Source organism: Ailuropoda melanoleuca, chromosome 15, assembly GCF_002007445.2.
Source record: "Ailuropoda melanoleuca isolate Jingjing chromosome 15, ASM200744v2, whole genome shotgun sequence".
Taxonomy (NCBI): Eukaryota; Metazoa; Chordata; class Mammalia; order Carnivora; family Ursidae; genus Ailuropoda; species Ailuropoda melanoleuca.
In genome coordinates this window covers 74,650,401-74,672,598 of record NC_048232.1, presented here as the reverse complement: position 1 = coordinate 74,672,598, position 22,198 = coordinate 74,650,401, and the positions used below count along the sequence as shown (strand labels likewise).

General features: G+C 57.7%; 2 protein-coding genes across 11 annotated transcripts; both read left to right on the top strand.

Moving 5' to 3' along the window:
• The first annotated feature begins 487 nt into the window (after nucleotides 1-487).
• SECTM1 (secreted and transmembrane 1) lies at nucleotides 488-17,904 on the top strand. Of its 10 annotated transcripts, XM_034643734.1 has the most exons (8): nucleotides 508-631; nucleotides 9,222-9,358; nucleotides 9,901-10,175; nucleotides 10,316-10,467; nucleotides 12,859-12,960; nucleotides 13,294-13,605; nucleotides 14,366-14,422; nucleotides 16,523-17,303. In XM_034643734.1, exons 4-8 carry the CDS (start codon nucleotides 10,383-10,385, stop codon nucleotides 16,903-16,905), a joined length of 939 nt encoding a protein of 312 aa, XP_034499625.1. In that variant the 5' UTR covers nucleotides 508-631; nucleotides 9,222-9,358; nucleotides 9,901-10,175; nucleotides 10,316-10,382; the 3' UTR covers nucleotides 16,906-17,303. The 10 variants fall into 10 exon arrangements, with proteins under 10 accessions (XP_034499632.1, XP_034499633.1, XP_034499630.1 ...); XM_034643741.1 differs by lacking the exons at nucleotides 9,222-9,358; nucleotides 9,901-10,175 and adding an exon at nucleotides 14,638-14,801 and having other exon boundaries at nucleotides 488-631; nucleotides 16,523-16,688; XM_034643742.1 differs by lacking the exons at nucleotides 9,222-9,358; nucleotides 9,901-10,175; nucleotides 16,523-17,303 and adding exons at nucleotides 14,638-14,801; nucleotides 15,140-15,675 and having other exon boundaries at nucleotides 488-631.
• Nucleotides 17,007-20,555, top strand: CD7 (CD7 molecule). Its single transcript, XM_002925871.4, has 4 exons — nucleotides 17,007-17,660; nucleotides 18,635-18,949; nucleotides 19,190-19,320; nucleotides 20,076-20,555. Exons 1-4 carry the CDS (start codon nucleotides 17,492-17,494, stop codon nucleotides 20,181-20,183), a joined length of 723 nt encoding a protein of 240 aa, XP_002925917.2. The 5' UTR covers nucleotides 17,007-17,491; the 3' UTR covers nucleotides 20,184-20,555.
• The last annotated feature ends 1,643 nt before the right edge of the window (nucleotides 20,556-22,198 follow it).

Sequence of the window (22,198 nt, the reverse complement as noted above, 5' to 3'; positions counted from 1 at the left end):
AGGCCTCCTTCTGGCCGAGGGCTAATAAAGAGCAGTTTGACCTTCTAACGGTGTGCCCCGCTCCTGCTCACTCCTGCCTGCAGCGCCAGGACTACCTCCAGACGTAGTCTGGACCCCATTTGCATTTGAGACATCAGCCTTCACAGGCTCCTGCGGATTCTCGGCGGGCACAGCTGGCCCCGCGGGTGCGCCCATGCGCAGACGGGCGGGGCACACAGGCGAGGACTGGCGGGGTCCCCTGGTCGGTGCAGGGAAGCGAGCCCACCCACTCCGAAGGAGCGTCTGGTCAGCTTTCCTGGAAAGACGCCCCCTGCTGTTTTCCTGTTTTCTTTAGAAGGAACATCTAGGGAAATGTTTTTAAATAAAGATATAATAAAGAACTACCAAGAAAGTCAGCCATTTCTGTGAATTCAGGGCAGTTCCTAAGACTCGAGTGACTTCCCCGAACTCGGGGTTTCCTTCCTGTATCTAGGACCTGGGTGCGGATTCTGCATCCTCATTCCCGCAGCCTCCTCCCCTGGCTCCGCCCTCGCAGCGCCAGACTTTCCTCTCCGCGCGCCGCGCGCAAAGACGAGCGGCAGCAGCCAGTGGCCTGGAGCAGCGGCGCGCGGGGACCCGGGGCGGGCCGCAGGTGAGTGCGCGCGCGCGGGGAGCCGGGGCGCAGGTGAGGGCGCGCGCGCGGGGAGCCGGGGCGCAGGTGAGGCGCGCTCTCAGAGAGCGGGGACGCAGGAAAGGGGCGCACAAGCCGGGGACGTGGCGGGGGTTTCCACGGTCGAAGGGCTCCGTGCACTGGGGATGGAGACCCCGGAGCGCTGGGCTGACCCTCCCCCGCAGACGTGCGGCCCCGAGTGCCCCGCCAGAGTCCGTGGGCCAGGGAGTAGGGGGCGAACGGTGCGCGCCGCGGGGAGAGGAGAGGGGACAGGGGCCGCAGGTCTCAATGGGGACCTGCCTCTCCGCCGGGCACACACAGGCTGGGCTCTTGAAAGGGCAGGGAGGTGGCATCTCGGGCTCCCGCAGACTCACACTTACGCGTGTGTGCACTCACATTGGTGGGCTCACACACCCATGATACACTCACTCATGCACACTGGTACAACAGAACCGAGCCGCCTGCGACTTCCGACCCGGGAAGGGATAGTGTGCCTGGGGAACAGGGAGAGGAGCCTGCTTCCCCGGAGAGAAGTTCTTAGCTGCCCTTTTCACGCTCCCGTTTGCCGTTTGGTTTGGCAGCCCTCTCGGAGTGTAATAATATCCCCACTGCTGGTTAATGATCTGCTGCAGGAAAACCGCTCTCCAGGCCTGTGGGAAGAGAAGCCAGAGCCCCTGGGAAGCCCTCCCGTCCCCCAGGAGTGTGACAATGGAGGTGGGGGCGGATGTGCTTTTGGCCCCAGGGGCCAGGGGTGGGGGCTCACAGGGCTGGTAGTGGGGAAGAGAGTTCTTGGAGCAGGCGGCTAGTGAGCCCAGGGGGTGGCTGCCAGGCAGAGGGGAGACGGGAAGTATTTGCCCGCCCAGCGCCCAGGCCTGGAGGACTTTACTGCCCAGCTGGGGACCCCTCCCAGTCCCAGCAGCAGGGACCATGACGCCACTGGGCTGGGGCGTTCCCTCCACCCCAGCTCAGGTGGGGGGCCACAGCTCTGCAGGGTGCAGCTGTCTCCCGGAGGTGGTCACCTCCCTTACCGTTCTGGTGAGAGGCTGGCCAGCTCAGCCTTGTGCACAGGCTTTCGGTGTGAAGCCTGAACCCCCTGCCGCAGGGGAGAAAGTGGCACCAGCCACTCCAGGGCTCTGTGGTAGTGGAGGACCGCCACACACCTGGCTGGCCCAAGCCCGGCTTCCGCAAGTCTGGCTCTCTCAGTTTTCCCTTTTCCCAAACCAGGACAAGCTGCTGGCAGCAGCCTGCACTTTCCAGATCATGTCACTGACTCCCAAGTGTGACTCGCCCCAGAACCCGTTGAGTTATCCTTGGTCAGGGACCCACAAACGCCAGCTGTATCGCTCCCATTCCGGTAGCCAGGTGCTGGTCCTGGGGTGATAATTGGAGAGAAAACTGCACTGGCGTTTCGTTTCGCCCTCCAGCTCGCGGCCTGCACTTGGCCCTCCCGCTCCGCACCATGCTTCTGTCTTCTTGCCTGTCCCTTTCCCCGTCATGTCGCTGTCTCCCTCCCTCTGGTTTTTCTCTCCGTTGCTGTGTTGCGGGCAAGTGAGAGGGTTCAGGCAGGGGGAGTGGAGCCGCCACAGTTAAAAACATTTGATTTCGAAAAATAAATCATTCTTCACATGTATGTCCCCAGTATTGCACAGAACATGTACGACAAGTCTGACACTCAAGTGTGACTGGGCGTCTGTACTGTGCCTGGGAAGCCCAGAGAGGCTGGTTCACCAGAGTGAATTTTCTCCTGATAAATTCCCCCGGAACAACCGAACACCTGGGCTTGGCTGCTCTTGAATCTGACGCTGGACGACCACAGAGGGTTGGGTCGGCCAGGGGCTGGCAGCAGGTGGACACAGCCACCACTGGGCAGGAGGAGCTTGGCTCAGTACCTGCAGCTACCCTCAGGGGCCTCCAGGACCCAGTCACTGAGGTCTGGAGGCCCAGCTGGCCTCCCCAGCAGCGAGTGTTGCTGGCCAGGGGTCCGGCTCTCGTGCTGGGTAAGGGCTGATATCCGGAGATGGCCAGGACCGGGCTCTGCTTCTTACACACAAATGAACGGACAGAGCCAGCACGCCAGGGGCAGGAGTTAGAGATAGCATTCTGTAGGACGTCTGCTGCCTTGGGCTGCGTGCCCAGAGAGTGGCCACCTGTGACTCGTGGCCGGAAGTGTGGAGTCCCTGGAAGCACATCCAGACTGGACTCAGACGACCTCCGACCTCCCAGTAAAGATGGGATTCCCAGAGCTGGGAGCAGGAATTCCAGGAGAGGTAGAACAGTGCCGTGAATAGTGAGGGCGAACCCCGCCTGGCTCCCTGCCCTGCCCCCTGATCTCTGGACTGTTCCAAGGGGGACCAGCTAACCCGGGGACTGTCCTCACAGATAAGCCTGGGATTCAACATTGGCATCCATGCCGCTGGCCAGCTGAGATCTATGCCCAGGTCCAAAGGAGGACCAATAGTCCATGATAAAAGCCAGGTGGAGCCCAGGACAGCTGAGGGAGCCCAGAAGGGCTCAGGGTGGCAGGATGTGCAAGAGGACATTGGAAGTTTCCTAATCTGCAGTCCACATCCCCCGTCTGTAGTCCAGATCCCCCTCTCTAGTCCGGATCCCCCTCTCTAGTCCAGATCCCCCTCTCTAGTCCGGATCCCCCTCTCTAGTCCGGATCCCCCCTCTCTAGTCTGGATCCCTCTCTCTAGTCCGGATTCCCCTCTCTAGTCCGGATCCCCATCTCTAGTCCAGATTCCCCTCTCTAGTCCGGATCCCCATCTCTAGTCCGGATTCCCCTCTCTAGTCCGGATCCCCCTCTCTAGTCTGGATCCCCCTCTCTAGTCCGGATCCCCCTCTCTAGTCCGGATCCCCATCTCTAGTCCAGATCCCCCCTCTCTAGTCCGGATCCCCCTCTCTAGTCCGGATTCCCCTCTCTAGTCCGGATCCCCATCTCTAGTCCGGATTCCCCTCTCTAGTCCGGATCCCCATCTCTAGTCTGGATCCCCCTCTCTAGTCCAGTTCCTTTTCTATTTAACTTTTTTTTTTTTAAATAGGCTCCACACCCAACGTGGGGCTTGAACTCACGGCCCTGAGATTGAGTTGCATGCTCTACTGACTGTCACCCAGGGCCACAGGGGCTGTGATGGAAGACGTGACCCCAGCCCAAGGTGGGCACAGTTTGGAGGTGAAAAGGTGCAACCCAGGTGTCCCCTTAGCCTAAGTCTGGAACCAAGGGATTTCACAAAGAGGCAGGACCTCTCCCAACATAAGGAGAGTGTGAAGAGCGACTGACAGATGCCTGTGGGTGAGGGGAGGACCATCCAGAGCCTGGGGGAAGGTTTAAAGGAGGAGGGGGCTTTGAGCAGCGGGAAGAGAAGCCTGGAGCCCCAGCCAGTGCCCATCCGTGGGCACCAACTCCAGCCTCGCCTGGACGACACAGCAGAAGATTTTACAGCCAACTTTACAGACGTTGCACCCCCACGGGAGGGTGCTGGGGGTGGTAGGGAGCCCGTGACACTTCCTGGCTTGTCTTGTAGCCAAGAAAACGTACATATAAATATGTATAAATATATGTACGTTAGAAAAACATACATATAAATAGCACATCTAACAATCACTGCAGATGTGTTTTCTTAAGGTGGGGCTAGAGTAGATACTAAGATTTTAAAAATTAGTCAGTGTAAAATAATTGTTAGGATGGTGTATTAGAAACTGCAGAGGCTGGGAGCCGGTGAGGCTGGAGAGGCCTGGGAGGCTGGCGGGGCCTGGTTGCGGGAGGTCACCATCTCCCACGCCCCGCAGCCTCATGTGACGGAGGCAAGGCTGCCTGCCTCTCCCTTTCCTTTTGCTCGTCAACACACCCACGCCCTCTCAAAGTCCAGTGGGAGAGGTCAGCGCGTGTGATGGAAACACACCTTCGTGGAGGTGACCGTGTCGCCTGGTGCAAGGGAGGACCAGAGGGGAGGCCCTGGTATGGAGGCCGCTCGGGTCCACAGGGACTGAGCCCCTGAGGGAACCACAGAGAGGGTGTGCGTGCCCCTGTGCACCTGTGTGTGCAGGGGTGCAGCGGTGGGGCAGGGGCTCAGGGAGCTGGCGTGAGATCACAGAAGACCCTGGCTCTGTGTGGAGTGAGGCCCTGGTGCAGGGTTGTCAAAATAGCCTGTTCATTTATTTATTCTCCATCAACATCCCAGAAAGTTTCCTTGGAACTTGAAACATGACTCCAATTTTACTGAGAAGGGTAAATACCCAGCAGCAGTCAGGACAATGTGCGAAGAGGGAGGTTTCAAGGGAAGGGCCTGCTTCCGAATCCTGCAGGCCCGGGGTACCGCCCGCCTTTCCTGCTGAGTCCTGAGGATGCACCGGACGAGTGGGGGAAATACGTGCACATCTGGACAGAGGGCGCAGCACCACGTCCACTGGGCATTCCGTGCACACCAGGCCACCGACGGGAGACCCTGCTGCTCACTCAGGGCCCAGGATGTGGGGCCGGCCACCCCGGTGGCATTCTGTTCCCGCGTGAATCCTGCACACCGCGCTGGGGACACTGGCCCGCTAGCTCGGGTGTGCCTTCACCGATCCGTGCAGGGCTGGAGCCTGGGTCAGCGGGCTGGCCTCCCCTGGAGTGTGTTCTCTCACCTCTGGCCAGAGGAGAGCTTGGCCTGCCTCCTCCGACCCCAAGACCAGGACACCCCAACCGACATCGGAGCGCCAGGGCAGCGTGGGCACCAAAGGCGGTGCTGAGGTTGGCCAGTGGCAGCAGAGAAGAGACAGGCACTCCAATGGCCAAGAGGCAAAGCTGGTGTCTCCTCTGGAGACCACTGGGTGGGAAGCCCTGGCCCCCGTCACAGGAGGGCGACCCTGGGAAGCTCAGGGAAGACTTGACGGAACTGCAAAGGCCCCTGCGGACTGTTCTCGAGGCAGGAGAACAGAAACACTGCGGGACCTGCCTAGGGCCTCCTCCACGGCTGGGCCGGCGGAGAGATGCCACAGACAGGGCTGGTACTCAGCTGGCACCATGACCCACGGCTCTGTGGTAGCTCATGCACAACCCCGGCTTGGCGGTAGGGCAGTGTCCACGCAGAGCTCTCCCTCAGGCTGACACGGATCGCTCTGGCCACGGGACTGGGAGGGGCCACCGGGATCAGCAAGATGCCTGTGGGCCACTGGGCGCCATTTTGTGTCTTCCCATTGAAGATTTGTGTCAGGGGGCGAAAGAAAGAAAAAAAGGTGTGTCTTCCAATTCAAGAAGTTATTTTGTAATAATGTTTGGGAAAAACTGAGCAGATCTTGTCTGAGGTGCCAGGACAATCCCAGCACAGGAAGTTTCGACTCCTCTTTCTAGAACCTTCCATCCATGTAAGCAACATTCAATGGTAATGAGGTGTTCGTGCCTGATCTTGGCGATTGCTGACAGGCACTGAAACAAGCAAGGCTGCCAGTGGATCGCATCCAGCTCTGAAGTCTCCCCGTCTTTCATTATTCAGAGCAGATTCATTCTAGCAGGATCTGGGCAGCTGCCCCTCTTCCTCATCAGCAAATTCTGGTTCTGTGATTAACGATCTCATCTAACAGGCTCCATGTCTGTGCGCAGGGAGACCCGTGAAAGGCAGGCACGGAGCAGCCACGGCTTCTGTGGGGGAGGGCATCCTTCCCGAGGCTCTTTCTCCCTCAACTTCTCTCTGTTGCTTTTACAAATGGGGTGCACGTATAATGAGAAGATGAGAAACTGTCCTTGCCTTACGTTAGACCTACAAACAAGTTTAGAAAAATCAAGCAAAGGGGTGTCTGGGGGCTCAGTCAGTTGTATGTCCGACCCTTGATCTCAGCTCAGATCTTGATCTCAGGGTCATGAGTTCAAGCCCGGAGTTGGGCTCCATGTGGGGCATGCAGTCTGCTTAAAAAAAAAGGGAAGAAAATCAAGCAAAGGAAGGAGGCGGGACAGCAGCACCAGCCCACACCCCAGGCCCTCCCGGAACGTGACCACGCCTGGTGAGGCCTGCATGACTCAGCTCGCACATCACACATCGTCCAGGGCTGGGCCTGGCAGGATTGCAAAGAGAGGTCCGCCCCGCCAGAAACAGCCCCTGTAGCCTGTTAAACCACCAGAAACTACTGAAACAGGGGCGCCTGGGGGGCTCAGTTGGTTTAGTGACAGACTCTTGATTTCGGCTCAGGTCATGATCTCAGGGTTGTGGGACTAAGCCCCAACTGTGGCTCCACACTCAGCATGAAGTCTGCTTCTCTCTCTCTCTCCCTCTGCTCCTTCCCCTGCCCATGTGCGCACACTCTCTCTCTCTCTCTCAAATAAATAAAATCTTGGGGAAAAAAAGAAAGAAAGAAAAGAAACTATTGAATTAAGCTTCTCTGTGTTTTAGGAATGAACAGAGGGGCAAAAGCAGTGGAAAGCCAGGGAGTGATTCCCAGGGGCTCGGGAAGGGGAGTGTGCTGGGTGCACGTCAGGGTCCAGGCAGAGCTGGCATGAGCCTCCCGGGCGCCGAGTGCTGGCCTGGCCTGCTCCAGGGCTAGGAACGCCACCCGAGGACCACAGCGAGCTGCTCTGGGCGCCGGGCGCTGTTACATTCAACAGATATCCATCCACGGATGGACAATGGCCCGGTGGGTAGACAGCAGTTGACTCTAACTTATGAAACTTAGGAACACAGCTGCTAGAACATTCCTAAGATGTCAGGCACATTTAGCACATTGGCCAAAACCCTCGGTCACAGGGACTCAGGGTCTGTGTCCCAGGAGAAGGGCACATACCCACACAGGGGCCACTCAGCTCAGCACAGATTCTCGCCCCCGGGAGCCCAGAGCACCAGGACACCTGCGGGCAGGGGGCTTTGTTGTCTCAGGCACACCACACCCTGTATCCAACCCACCCCAGTACCCCAGGACCCCTTGTAGATTGAGAGAGAAGGAAAGCCTCCATCCACCAGCCTGGCCGTCTGTGTGTCTGTTAGTCCTTATCTGTCTCTAGGAAGGACAAGCCAGCTCGGGCCAGCCCTGGGCCCGTGGGCACAGCCTGTGCCAGGGTCCTCTCCCCACCCGCCCGGAGCCCCACGGGCTGTGCGGTCAGGAGGCCAGGAGTGCAGGACGTGGTTTGCATTTAACATTCTTGAAACTCTCCTCCCATCTCAAATCAGGTGTTTCTTTCAAAAGCTGTTATCTGGCCATTTCCTCACCTTTTGTCGTGAGGTTGCGCAAGGCAGGGTGGGCCTTCCTCTCTCGCTGCTCCAAGGCCCCCAGATCAGCGGGTTTTTACGTAAGACCCTGCCAGGAAACGTGCCAAGGAACCCTGGGGAGGCCAGGCCCGACTGCTCAGGCCCCTGGGGGTCTGGGGAGCCCCGGGCAGCAGCACAGAATGGGGGTGCTCTGTGGCCCTGGTGGGGCTGGGGTCATTCCTCCCAGCGCGATTCCCCTTCCTGGGGTCAGGGCTGGGCCTGGTCACCAGTGGCCCCGAGTACCTAGACGCCATTAAGTTCAAAGTTCCCTCTGCTCCTGGCCCCTGTGCCCCATTCTCCCCAAACAGCTGAATTCAAAACCAGAGTCGCAACCATATGGCATTCTGGAAGAGAGAAAACTATGGAGACACGAGGAAGACCAGAGGTTGCTGGGGGCCGGGGGAAGGGGATGAACAGATGGAGCCCAGGGTTTTAGGATGGCTCTGTTGGGGGCCTAATGATGGATGCAAGTCATGATGCATTTGTCCCAACCGCCCTTGCGTTCAACACACGAGCGAGCCCTGAAGCATGTGAACTACGGACTTCAGGCAAGGACAGCGTGTCCATACCGGCTCACGGATAGCGACGCGTGCGCTACGACCACACTAACACATGTCGACTCTGCACTTTCTGCCTGATTTTTCTGTAAATCTAAAACTGCTCAAAGACAAACCGTTTTCTTAATCAAACGGTCAACAAATGGTCTGGCAAGCCATTTTTAAAAACTTTTACTTTTTTATTTTTATTTTTTAAGGGTATAATAGACTCTTGCAGGGTGACATTGTCTTTATTATATTTCTCAGCTGTAGCTCTTCCACTTAGAAATGAGAAACCATCTTTTCAGTAAATTGTTACTCCCTCTTTTCCCAGCTTAGGGACAGTTTGAAAAAGGCTTAATTTGTACAGTTGTTAGGAAATTAAATTTTCATTGATACATAATTCAAGTGTTTATAAAGCACTCAAAATTGTAGCTTATATGTATGCGACTTCTGAAATACAATGACACTTTTAACAATATTTTTTTTCTTTAAAAATATTCTACATACATGCGTAAGATCAAAACAATCCTTTCTTGCTTGGGAAATTTCCTATACGCGGGAAGAAAAAAGCAACCATAGCAAGGTTTCAGCGTTAAGAGGACTGGGCGCCGCCTACTGTTCCATTCCTGTAACTACGAACCTTACAGATTAAAAATCGCTTTTAAAACCCCACGTTCTAAAACCTGCCTTTCGGAAATGCTTTTGTGCTGCTACCTGTAAGTGGCCAATTCAGATCGTGCCAAGAATGTACATGATATCAAAAGTGGTATGAAATAGCCACATGCTACCTAGAGTCACCATTTTTTACCTCAAATGCAGGGTTCTGCCTCCCTTAAATTGTATGGAAATCTCAAGGGAACACGGAGGTAATTGGAAGATACAGAAAGTCGCCATACGGTCGACGGGCTAGTCAAAGTCGGGCTTGATCCAAATCCGTGATGAGCCTAGAGCCAATGGTGCGTTCACAGCGTTCGTTCACTTACGGGAAGTGGTCGGAGTAGGAAAGGCGGTCATGCACTTTCCCCTCTTTTAAAAACAGTACATGTGGTCTTTCACCCACTAGCTCCAATACATCAAAAGAACAAAGGGGGCTTAACTTCTCACTTAAGAGAATTCAGCGTTACCAGTTTTTTTTTTTTTAAAGATTTTAGTTATTTATTTGACAGAGATAGAGACAGCCAGCGAGAGAGGGAACACAAGCAGGGGGAGTGGGAGAGGAAGAAGCAGGCTCATAGCAGAGGAGCCTGATGTGGGGCTCGATCCCATAACGCCGGGATCACACCCTGAGCCGAAGGCAGACGCTTAACCGCTGTGCCACCCAGGCACCCCTAGCATTACCAGTTTTTAAAGAAATACCTTAGAAACCAATCAGTCCGCTTTAACAAATTGCACTCATGCTAGTGAAATTTTAATCTTCTTTAATGGGTCACAGCCCAAATCCAAATTGTTGGAACAATCCTCAGACAAACTGGAATATAAAATGTTGAATTCAATTTAGGTATCACTGATGTCTTCATCATCATCCCCAATCGACGACATCAAACTGAATCAAAATTCATCTCCAAGACCGAATGTATCAGTTTCAATGATTCTAAAACGCTCTGGAAGCTCGCCATATGCCCTCAGACTTCCAGCTTCGTCTGCATTGTATTTTAAAGTTACATCGGCTTTATTGTCTTGGTCATCCCGGAGACCAACCAATATAACGTCTGAAGTATTTTCCCAAACGATTTTCTCGATTTCCTCTGATGTGACCTAAGCTCTTGATACCAGGTACAGAGAAGGCGCGGGAGAGGCAGGGCGGGAGCTCTGGCATCCAGGTGCAGTGGTCAGGGAGGAGCTCGGGACCCCTGCCCACCCCTGGCCAGCCTGCAGCCCGGGAGACCTCGAACCTGTGGTTTTCCTTTCTCCAGGGACTTCCCCAAGAACCAATGAGGAGGACGCAGGACCCCTGAGGCCTGCCTCCCTGTCCTGCTGGCCATGCCGATCTTGACGTTCCCCCTCCTGCTTCCCCAGATGCTCTGGGCCGTCCTCCTGGCCACCTCCCTGAGTGCTCAGAATGGAGGTAAGTCCCAGGATCCCACCCTGTCTGCTGGGGGGCCCAGCGAGGGGGTGCAGAAGGGCGAGGCAGGGGTGGGAAGAGCAGATCCACGTCAGGCCCAGGTGGGACCCAGGCCCCAGGTAGTGACCATGACCCTGAGGTGAGAGGGTGGTCCAGCATCCCTGGGCCACGATGGGATGAGCCAAGTCCCCCCATGGGTGGCAGACAGGGGGTGCCCACTCCAGCGCCCAGTGGTGATGGTCAGAACACGTATGGGGATGGCTAAGAGCACGTCCAGGTTCCAAGGGAAGGAGGGTCCTGGCCAGTTAGTGACAAGTGCTGCAGCCAGAGCAGGGGCAGCGGGACAAATCCGAGGATTCTTGGTCCCCGCTCTGGTCCCCACTCCATCGTTGGGCCAGCAGTTCCAGCATCACTGGGGCACTTGTCAGACATGCAGACTCTCGGGACTCGCTGGGCCCTGCGGAATCAGGATCAGTCCCAGGCACACGGCTCTAGGTCGGGGCTGTGCCGTGGAACCACCCGAGGGGCTCCGCAAAGATGCCGGTCCCCAGGCACACCCCACGCCGGTGGAATGCAATCACAGGCAGAGGGAGCTTCGAAAACACTCCAGCAGTTCCGGGGCACGGTCAGGGTGGGGCACCCCCAGGCTGGATCATTAGCACATCTGGGATTGGCAGGAAACCCGTGAACCCCTCCTCCTGGGAGCCCGCGGCCACCTCCCAGGGCACTGGACAGACGACGGCAGTCCTGGCCGGCCCTCCCATGTTCCCGCTCTATGCCAGACTCGGACAGCCCCGAGTCAGCCCCCCGCGTGGGCGTGGTGGCAGCCTCCTGCCATCAGGGTGGGGAGCTCTGTCCCAGCCTGGGGTCCCCCCTCCCATAGCCCCTCTGTAGGTGGGGCACGGGGTGCTTTGGGGTCGTTTGAATTTTTATGACAGGTGTGTGTTCATGTGGCACTTTGACAATGTTGTAAAGATGCAGAGAATGCATTTTATTTTGTTTTTTTAATTTAAATTCAATTAGTTAACATATAGTGTATTATTGGTTTCAGAGGCAGAGGTCAGTGATTCATCAGTTATGTGTAACACCCAGTGCTCATTCCATCACACGCCCTCCTTAACCCCATCACTCAGTTGCCCCATCTCCCACCCCCTCCAGCAACCCTCAGTTTGTTTCCTGTGATGAAGAGTCTCTTAGGATTTTTCTCCCTCGATTTTGTCTTGTTTTATTTTTCCCTCTCTTCCCCTATGATCCTCTGTCTTGTTTCTTAAATCCACACATGAGCGAGATCATATGATAATTCTTTCCGACTTATTTCACTGAGCACAATCCCCTCTAGTTCCATCCACGTCCAAGATTTCATGTGTTTTGATGGCTGAGTACTAGTCCATCGCGTAGAGACCACATCTGCAGAGAATGCATTCTTTTTTTTTTTTTTTAAAGATTTTATTTATTTATTCGACAGAGACAGAGACAGCCAGCGAGAGAGGGAACACAAGCAGGGGGAGTGGGAAAGGAAGAAGCAGGCTCATAGCGGAGGAGCCTGACGTGGGGCTCGATCCCATAACGCCGGGATCACGCCCTGAGCCGAAGGCAGACGCTTAACCGCTGTGCCACCCAGGCGCCCCAGAGAATGCATTCTAAAACCCTTCCTCAGAACAAACACTCCAGTGGCCGGGGGGGGACAGCGGGGAGATTCGGGTCAGGTTCCTGCCGCAGACACTCATGTGGAGGTCTTACATCCACGGAGCCCTGACCGGCCCCGCGATAGCCCCCTCCCAGAACAGTTTCCTGCTGGCGCCCACGGCCTCCCTGAAGCGAGCGGTCTCTCTCCACTCTGCTGCCTGCTGGCCTGTCCCCGCTGGCTGAGCCACCCTGGTACAGACTTGTGACTGCGGCCTGGGAGGGGCCCCCTGTCCCCAAACATTCCGGGTTTGCTCAGGCCTGTGCCTGCCTTGCAGAACTCCCACCTCACACCCTCTCTCCCGTGGGCACCCAAGGCCCCTGGCACATGGCCACACGTGGCATCTGCCACGCTGTGTCGACTTGGTGAAATGTGGGCTCAGCCAGCACACGGTGTGCCCAGAGCTCGTGTCGCTGTCTGGCATCTGTCCAGCTGTGTCCAGTCCGCAATGGAAACTGCTGCAGCAGGACAGGAGGACATCGGGGCGGGCTCGCTCATGTCGCGTGGGGTACCCACTGCCGTGTGCCGGCGCCCCAGGGTCCCCGTCAGTCAGAGCTCGCCCCGGTTGTGCAGCGAGGCTGGCGATGGGTGAATTTGCTCCAGGACTCGGCCTCCCAAGATGGTGGGTCCGGGTCCACAGCTGACAGGGGAGGTGGAGGTGGGGGTCCGTGCTCGTTGCCTCTGACGTTGGCGGGGCCGGTGTCCTGCAGGAGCCACGGACCTGCCCTGTGGGGCTGAGTGTGCACGCCTGGCCCAGGACCCTGGGGACGGTGAGGCGGCTGTAGGACTGGCCTCGACGCCCCAACACACACGTGAGTGGGCCAAGCAGCCACCCAGAATCCACCTGCAAGGAAGGGCGTCTGGGGGATGTGCCCAAGCACTGGGACACGCCACACCGGCCGCACGTGGGGACACACGCATGTGCACACACAGCCTCCCTGCTTCTATTTCTGTGTTGTTTTCCCCCTTGAGGCGCACGTGCTGATCTATCTGACCAGCTCACTGCGTTCTCCACCGCCCTGAGCCGGGTCGCGTGTCGCTGGGGCCTCACCTCGTCACCGTCCCTCCCTCGGCCCCAGGGCGGGTGGCCAGTGAACATCCTGAGGCCCAGCCATGACCCGGGTGTGACTTGTCCCTGCACACAGAATGGGACAACCCCACCTGCACCAGAGGAGTGGTGTCCGTGTCCAGAGGGCAGCGCGCCGTGATGGCCTGCAACATCTCCAACCCCTTGCTCAGCGTGGCCATCTACCGGAGTGCCCACGGGGAGGCCTTCGAGCCCGTCTTCAGCGTGCGGCCCCCGGGCTGCTTCTGCCGGGGAGGGTGGCAGCTCCAGGTGCGGGGAGGCGTGGCCCGGCTGGTGATCGAAGACGCGAACCACACACAGGCGGGGTGCTACAAGTGGTACCTGCAGGGTCTGCAGAGGAATATCGAAGTCACCACGCTGAACGTTTCAGGTGAGGGGCGGCGTCTTCATGCCCCCGCCCCACCCCAGGCGCTTTCCTATGTGGGAGGGGCGGGGGGAGCAATTCTCTGCCCCCCTGAAGTGCCCAGAGCCCCGGGGTTGGGGCCCAGAGAGGGCAGGCCTGGGTTCCAGCAAAGCAGAGTGAAACAAGACAGGCCTCTGCTCCTCCAAGGCCCTGCGCCACAAGGGGGCCCAGTCTGGGGGGCTGCCCTGTCCAGGGAGGAGGCGAGGCCCGTGCACCTCTCTGCCACTCACCAGCTGTGGGGCTGGGTTCCACCTGCAATGCCAGTGCTCCCTGAGGCCCTGGCGGAGCTTGGTCTGCCCCCAAAGGTCCCGCCTTCCTGCACTCACCCGGAGGTCCCATGACCCCTCAGCTTCTCCAGCGGCCCCACCCCCCAGCCTTGCCCTGGACACTGTCCACCTGGAGAGCCCAGCGGTCCCCCCCGACCAGGGCCTCCCCTCCGACCAACCCCACCTGCTGACCCCTCTCCACTGCCCTCACGTGAGCAGTTCCTCACTTCCCTCCATTTGGAGTAGAGCTCACTGTCCCCCTGCCCCAGGACACAGCTCAAACCCACAGGGCACCGCACCCCCCCACCCGGTTCCAATCCAGTCTCAGTCACCCTGAGCTGTGGCATGGCTAAGAATGGTGCCCCCAGCCTGGCCAGGCCCGGGGAAGGGACCCAGAGAGCCTTTGTGGGCTCCTGGTACCCTGGTCTCATCTGATACCTGGGGCTGGGGGGTTGCATCAGGGACAGAGTCCCAAGACCTGAAGGAGAGAGGACGTCTGCTTGTCACACATCCCTGCGGTAGGTGTTTTTACCCTACGCCCAGGTACCCCCCGGAAGCCCCCTCAAGTCCCCCAGGCTGTCCCCCTCCTCCGTGCCAGCACCCCTGTCCATCCTGCACAGCCCACCCCCTGCTCCCTGCGCGTGGGCGTGATGTCTCCCTCAAGGGTGCGCTCAAGGCAGGCAGTGGCTCCTCGTGGGTGAACAAGTGGTGTCCCCCACCCTGCTTCCCACAGGCCCAGAGATGCTATGCCCGCCAGAGGCCGGAGACCAGTTCAAGGTGGTCCTTGCGGTCACTGGCATCATGGTCGGCCTCATTTTCCTGGTGGTCGGCGTGTCGGTCTGCACCAAAGGCACAGCTCTCCTGCCCTATTCCCTCCAGAAGTGCTCAGGACCCCAGGTCTGAGGCCCTGCACCTAGTCTGTGGGCTGGGGGGGGGGTCATCCCGGGCCCAGAGAGCACGCACCCCTCCCTCAGAGGACCCCCCCCCCGCCGGGCTGTGGCAGGTGCCTCCCTCCCAGTCAGGCCCACGGGAGCCCCAAAGCACTCATTTGTCCCAGGACACCCTGGGGGCAGCACAGAGAGGCTGGACTTCCTGCTCCTTCCAGGAGACCTAGGATATGTGGCCCGGTGGGTGTGTCTGCGTGTGTGTACGTGTGTGCGTGTGTGTGTGCACGTGACCTGAGTGTCTGCGCACACAGATTCCAGCACGGCTCTCATCCCTCCCTCCCTCCTCAGAAGAGCTGGTTCTGAGCTGGAGGACAGAGGGCCTAGGAGGAGGGTGATGAGAGGCCTGAAACCCAGAACCAACCCCAGGAGCCCTGCCCCATTCTGAGGCCGCCAGGAGTGGAGCCCGGCGTGTCCCACCTCCACCTGGTTGACAGATGCCCATGAACCACGCAGGGTGGCAGACAGAAGCAGGCCCCTATCCCTGCCTGCTGGCACAGGGACCTGCTCAGCCCTTCAGCCAAGGGGCGAGCTCCCTCCCCATGAAGAGGGGGGAGGAGCGGAAGGAGAGGGCAGGACCCAGGCTGGCAGCTGCTTTTCCTGGGACTTCCCTCCCACCCCTACCCCAGCCCCCCACCCTGGGCAGCGGCTGGTTGCTCACCACCTCAGCCTTCCACAGCTGTCTCAGCTCCCCCACCCTCCCCTCACTGGACTCTGTGGTCAAAAATGGGAAAATTTCAGGGGTGCCTGGGTGGCTCAGTGGTCAAGGATCTGCCTTCAGCTCAGGTCATGATCTCGAAGTCCTGGGATTGAGCCCCATGTTGGGCTCCCCGCTCAGCAGGGAGTCTGCTTGTCCCTCTGCCTCTCCCCTGGCGTATGCTCTCTCTCTCAAATAAATAAATAATTTTTTTTTAAAGGAAAATCTCAAGTTCCAAAACGTTTCACCTCCAAGAACCTGTCCCTTCTCTGCCCCATCAGGGCCGGGGGCCTGGGCTTCCAGCCTCAGGTGCAGAAGGGATGCACTGCTGTACCCATGGAGATGCCCAGCTTGGGTCTTAAGTTGACCTTGAGCACACTCCTATCTTTAGCCCTGAGCAAGAACCAGTTTGGGGTCCCTCCTGTCAGCAGTCCTGGCGTCAAGCTGTGGGGGACGGAGGCTTGAGGTGGAGCGCCGGCCCCACCCCCACCACGAGGGGGAGCGGTAGGGACCCCTTCTGGTAAGGAGGCAGGCAGGTGGCACCTGGCAGTCAGGTGTCCACACAACCCTCCCCACCCCTGGCCTCCCAGCCCCAGGGCTCTCTTCCCCCACCTTCCACCTGCCGTCCCTTCCCCATCCCAAACCCCTTTTGTCAGATGTCTTCATAATCACAACTGTGTAACTCCATGGAGTGCATTCTTAAGAGGGGCACAGGTTTTTTTCTAAAGTACACATTCAGGGGATGCCTGGGGGGCTCAGTCGGTTAAGTGCCAGACTCTTGAGCTCAGCTCAGATCTTGATCTGGGTCATGAGTTCAAGCCCCACGTGGCTCCACGCTGGGCATGCAGCCTACTTAAAAAATGAATGAGTAAAGTACACATTCAGCGCTCTGAAAATCCATAACCCTAATCCCTACGATGAATAAAATATATCAACCAAGAAACCGTCGAATAACCTGAGAAATACATATTTTTTAGGTGGGGAAAAACTTAAAACACTGAAAGAAGCCGCTTCCTGTCCTAAAGCACTGAAAAGGCAGAAGGCATCCGAAGATGCTGATGTGGGGGGGGTCCTCCCTCCCCGCGGAGAGCCCCAGACTGGAGGCCTGGACCTACAGGGGAGTCCTACGTCTCGGTCTTTGTTTTCACTCCTTCTTGTTGCTTGTATTTTCACTGGTTTCTCTGAGATTGAATCCCGGGGCCTTTCAACGCCCTCCCTCCAGGCTCCGCCCCGGCCTTCGGCGGCCCCGCCCCCTGCCTCCAGGGCCCGCCCCGCTCTCCCGCGGCCCCGCCCCCTATCTCCAGGGCCCTCCCCTCCTTCCCGACCCCGCCCCCGCAACGCATGGCTCACTGAATTGTAGGACATGTTTCTTTTCTCTCTCTCTTTTTTTTTCTTTAGTTGACCTCCGCATGAACGTATATTGCCCTTATACGTACTCTGACATATGCAGATTAAGTCAGACTGCTGCCGCTTCTCAATCCTGATGAGTGGGGACGAGGGGCAAAGGGAGAGGGAGAGAGGGACAGAATTTATTTTTACAATGACAGGTAGAAAAGAACAGGTGGCTAGCAGATTTCTGGGCATAAATCAGGTTCAGCAGAAAGTGACCCAGCGGACCCAGGGCATCTGGAGCCTGAACCCAGCCCACCCAGGGACCCCCCTGGCTTTCTCCTGGTCCTGTCCCCCGACCTTGGGCCTGTGGAGACACAGCAGGAGTGGGGGACCAGGACAACTGGTCACCCATTGGGCACTCAGCAGGCCAGTGCGGAGGGGTGGGAGGGGGTGAAGACCACCCCTCCCAGCCTGGCCCTCAGCACCTCCCCTCGCCCATGGCACCACCTCCAGGAAGCCCTCCTGGAATGCCTGGACCACCAGTCACTGCCTCCTGCCCTTGCATCATTGCTTGGGGTTTGGGGCGGTGCCTCGAGCTGGTGGCACGCAGTTGAATGCTTCAGACAGGAAGAGTCTCAGCCAGCCGTGAGAGAGGGCCCTGCCTTTCCCTTGTCTCTGGGTCTGTGGTGGGCAGGGAGGCAGTGAGCATGGCCGCAGAGCTCCCACTGCTCTCTGTCCTCCTCACACTCACCTGTACCCTGCTCAGGGCTCCCGCCACCCAAGGTAAGCCCTCCCCATGCCTCACCACGTCCCCCACTGTGCTCCCCTAAAGTAGGCTCTGTGCCCCAACCTGGGGATGTTCCTTCCCGGGAAGGGGGTGGTCTGGGATGCTGAGCGTGACCTCCCTGCAAAGCACCCCTATGAGTGACGTCTGGGTGCAGAATCAGCATGGCTCTGGTCTTTTTTTTTACTTAAATGTCTGGGGATTCTCTTTTCTATAATTAACAAGGTTGCCTTGGTTATGAGAGAATGTTGTCCGTTAGTTTGCTTTTTAAAACAGATACATGTGCAAAGTTCTGCAATAAGATGGAAATATTAGGGGGCGGGGAGGCGGGGAGACACTCAGCAGAAAAAAAAGAAAAGAAAAGAAAAAAGAATCTCCAGAATTTAGCTTGCTGAGAAGCTGATGTTGGATTACATTGAAGAGGGTTCATGCTTGCACCAGGAAGCCAGTTCTGCTGGGCCGCAGCTGGGCAGACAGGGACATTTCTGAGTGTCCCTCGGACAAGCAAAGATGTGCCCACCCCACAGAACCACCAGCTCTAGGTGCCTGGAAATGATGGGGACAGTGAGGCAGCCAGCAATGGAAGGAGAGAAGGAGACAGCACAGCCCCTCCGGCTGTCTTGGGTGCAGTCTGTTAAGAGAGGGAGAAGGGGCAGGGGCGGGGAGAAGTGATCAGAGCTGCCCAGTGAAAAACCAGCTGCTTTGGAAGGAAGAAGCTGCAGCCCGAACTTCCCCTGGGACCCAGTGTGGGGAGTGGTCACAGACAGCGGGCCCCCGGCGTGGCCCCATCAGCATTCCAGTACGGCCACTGGGATGGCCACTGGAGCTGCTCCAGGGCAAGATGCCTCACTGTGGTGACATGGCCACAGTGGGCTGTCCCAGGGCCCCTCTGTCCCGCCACCGTCCCCTGCAGAGAGGAGGGCTCCTCCCCTCTGGCCAGGCCCGGGGTGACAGCAGGGGGTCCTTCCTGCAGAGCTGTGGCAGTTCCCCCCCTACACCGTTGCCCCAGAGGGGGGCTCCATCAACATCACCTGCTCCACCAGCCGGCCCCTGTCCGGGGTCTACCTGAAGCAAAGGTGGCCGAAGCCCACGAGTGTGATTTACTACGAAGACAAGAAGCAGCCCACCGTAGATGAGCACTTCCGAGGTCGTATCGGCTTCTCCGGGCTGCAGCACAACCTGACCATCACCCTGAGCCACCTGCGGCTGTCTGACGCTGGCGCTTACGCCTGCCAGGCGGTCATGGACGACGTGGTCTGGGGCCCTGGCACCTTGGTGGTGGTGACAGGTAGGAATGTGCCTACCCTGGGACCCACTCCACCCACCTGCTGGGCAGGCCAGGCTCCACCTGCCCTTGTCTGCCCGGAAGTGTCCTCTACACCTGCTTGAGTTGTTCCTTCCAGCCTGAGCCCACTGCCTCCAGGAAGCACCCTGGATTGCCCACCCCCACTCCAGAGCCCGTCCATGGACCCCAAAGGCTCTCCTGGAACCCATCACCTGCCACGTGCCTCTCCACTCCTCTTCACAGACAAGGTGTCCCAAGAGGTAGACTCGTGCCAAAAGGTTCAGCTGGCCTCTGCCCTCCCTGTGGTCCTGGCTGTGAGCTGCTTCTTCCTCGGGCTGGGGATAGGGACGGTGTGTGTGCTGAGGAAGACACAGGTCAGTGTGAACCCCCAGATTTCACCTGTGTCCCTATAAGCCAGCTCCTCTAAGAAAGCAGGGAGGGAAGGAGAGGGTTAAGCCCCAGAGAAACTGCAGGACCCATCCATCCCCTCATCAGGGTCCCTGGGAGTCCTGAGGGTTCAGAAGCAGAGTCAGAGGTGGGAGGGAAACCCAAGAACCGGAGCCACGAGCAGGGACGGGCATGGGCCCAGGAGGATGCCGGACATTGAGGGGTGGGAGGAGGGTCCAGGGAGGCGTTCAGAGAGCATGGGGAGGCATGTGTGTGCTTGTGCGAGTATGTGTGCATGTGCGTGTGAGTCTGTAGGTGTGAGAATGGTGTAAACAGGTGTGAACATGCAGTGGGGGGTTGACAGAGACAGGTGCCAGGAAGTGGTCAGCTCTGTCCTGGTCACTCAGCTCTTTGTAGCCGACTTGCCTTTGCCGAACTCCACGTCCCCTTGAGACAGCCCACCCACCCCCAGGTCCCTGCGCAAGGTCCCTTTCATCCTCCACCTCCCTGCCACTGCCCCCTAGACTCTGTTCCCATGCCCCACCCTACTCGCCACCCCCACCCCCGGCCTGGGACAGCTCAGGAAACCTCAGGAAACCTTGTGAACTGACATGCAGGCCCCAAAGCCCAGCAGCGTTTCAAAGTGGAATCAGAAAGCTTCCTAAGGGGGTATGCTTTGAAGAAAGAGGGTGCCCCAGCACGAGCTGGACCCTGTGCAATGAGGATAGGCTTTATCTTTCAGGTCAAGAAACTGTGCTGCACGAAGGATAAGAACTCAGCATGTGTGGTGTACGAGGACATGTCCTATAGAAGCCAAAACAGGATGTCTACCCCCAATGAGTACCAGTGAGCCCGGCAGCCCCCCCCCGCCAGGTCTCCCTCTGCCCCCTCACAGCTCAAAGAGGACTGCCTGACCCAGTGAGGTCACACAGGCAGCTCCCTGCAGCCATCAGGCCCCTGGCATCCCGGCGCCTCCTCCAGGAAGCCTTCCTTGCCTACCTCCTGCCTTCCAGGCTGCCCTGCCTGGCGGTTCTGGCACCCTGGGCCCACCAAGGAGAAAGCCTCTGTGTACTGCTGCTTGCTGCCCTTCCCCTCACATGGCAGGAGGGGCTTCTGTATGGATGGATTTGGGCTCAGGGCCTGGTGGAGGGGCAAGAGGGAGGGGAAGCCCAGTCCCCAACCCAGGCTGGCCAGAAATAAAGTGCTTCTCTTCTCCGCTTTCCGACTCCAGCATCTATTTCTAGACCAGCTCAGAGACGAGGGAGAGGGTTTGACTGACCCCCTCCCCAAACATCTTCTAGGACTTTTGCAGCCGGTGTGATTATGTGTGAGACCATTGAGGAAGGAGAGGAGCAAGGGGGCGCTTTCACACTCTGGGCCCGGGGAGCCCCTGGAGCCGTGATGGGCTGCAGAAGGGGCACATCGACTGGAACCCCCCCCACCTCTCAGCCACCCCTCAGCCCATCGCCTGCCCTCCCCTGCCTCCACTGCAGAATAAGGGGGGATAGAGGAAGGGGGCCTGGCAGCAGTGGCCTCTCAGTTAAGAGCCCCTCCCAGAACGTGCTCATGCTGGATGGGGAGGCAATGGGAACTTGGGGAGCCATGCTCGCTGTCCAGGGTGGGGGGAAACAAGGCACCCCCCGTGTGGGTGTGAGCTGTGGTGTGTCCTCCTAGACTGTTGGCTGAGAAACGGCAGACCATGCTGTCCACCCCCGCCTGTCCTGTGCCCTCGAATGTCCCATCAAAACTGCAAAGACAAAGCTAACACAGTCCACTGCATGGAAACCCCCAATCCCGGCTCTTAAACACTACAAACAAGGGGGCACCTGGGTGACCCAGCAGCCTCGGACTCGGTTTCCTCAGGGGTCATATCTCGGGTCTTGAGATTGGGCCCTTCGTCAGGCTCCCCCTCCCCCCCACACTCTCTCTCACATAAATACATCAATGGGGCCCCCGGGTGGCTCGGGTGGTTGAGGGACCGACTGTCGATTTGGGCTCAGGTCATGGCCTCTGGGGCATGGAGCGTGGGATTGAGCCCTACCTCAGGCTCCCCGCTCAGCAGGGGGTCTGCTTCTCTCCTTCTCCGGCTCACCTCCCCTTCCCCCCCCCCCAGGCTCACATGCTCTCTCTCTCTCTCTCTCTCTCAGATAAATAAAATAAATCCTTAAAAATAAATAAATAAAATCTTCAAGAAAAACACTACAAACAAAAATACATGATAAGCATCCACAAACTTGGGGGGGAGGGAAATAAATTACAGAACAAGGGTTAATATGCTTCATTTATAAAGATGAATCAATAGAAAGAAAACAAAAACTTGGATAAAAATGTACAAATAGCAAAAATGAGTGATAAGCAGGAAAAACAGGAAACCATTCAAATTGCTAGTTATCAATGAGATATCAGTTGAAATGAGATAACCCTTCACCCACTCACTGGGTTTGCAAAGATCAAAGATCAAAAAGTATGATGTTCCTTTTACTTGGAAATCCCACATCTAGAATTGCGTCTTTGGGAAATGATCTTTGGGCAAGAGACACAATCACAGTCATATCCATTCCTTGCTTTTGATACGACGCAGAGATGATCTGCATGTCCAAGAAAGAGAAGTGCCGTATGCAGCACGGTGGGTGCAGCCATACAGCGAGCGTTACAGCGGCGTCGGGTATGGAAAGCACGCGTGACCCCGTGTTGAAAAAGCACGGACGGGCACATGTGGTTGTTTATGCTCATGTCCAGAACAGAAGAACAGACAGGGGTTTGACACTGGTTCTCTCTGGGTAGTGGGATGTGTGTTCTCCAGGGCGCGGAGTCGCCAGGACACCTCCGGCTTGGGGTAGGCGACTCAGAACATGATCTCAGTGG

Coding starts and splice junctions, on each gene's coding strand:
- SECTM1 (XM_034643739.1), top strand. CDS start 10,383: ATGCCGATCTTGACGTTCCCCCTCCTGCTTCCCCAGATGCTCTGGGCC. Junction 12,961..13,293: donor CTCGACGCCCCAACACACAC/GTGAGTGGGCCA, acceptor CCCTGCACACAG/AATGGGACAACCCCACCTGC. Junction 13,606..14,365: donor CACCACGCTGAACGTTTCAG/GTGAGGGGCGGC, acceptor GGGTTGCATCAG/GGACAGAGTCCCAAGACCTG.
- CD7 (XM_002925871.4), top strand. CDS start 17,492: ATGCTTCAGACAGGAAGAGTCTCAGCCAGCCGTGAGAGAGGGCCCTGC. Junction 17,661..18,634: donor CAGGGCTCCCGCCACCCAAG/GTAAGCCCTCCC, acceptor TCCTTCCTGCAG/AGCTGTGGCAGTTCCCCCCC. Junction 19,321..20,075: donor GTGTGCTGAGGAAGACACAG/GTCAGTGTGAAC, acceptor TTTATCTTTCAG/GTCAAGAAACTGTGCTGCAC.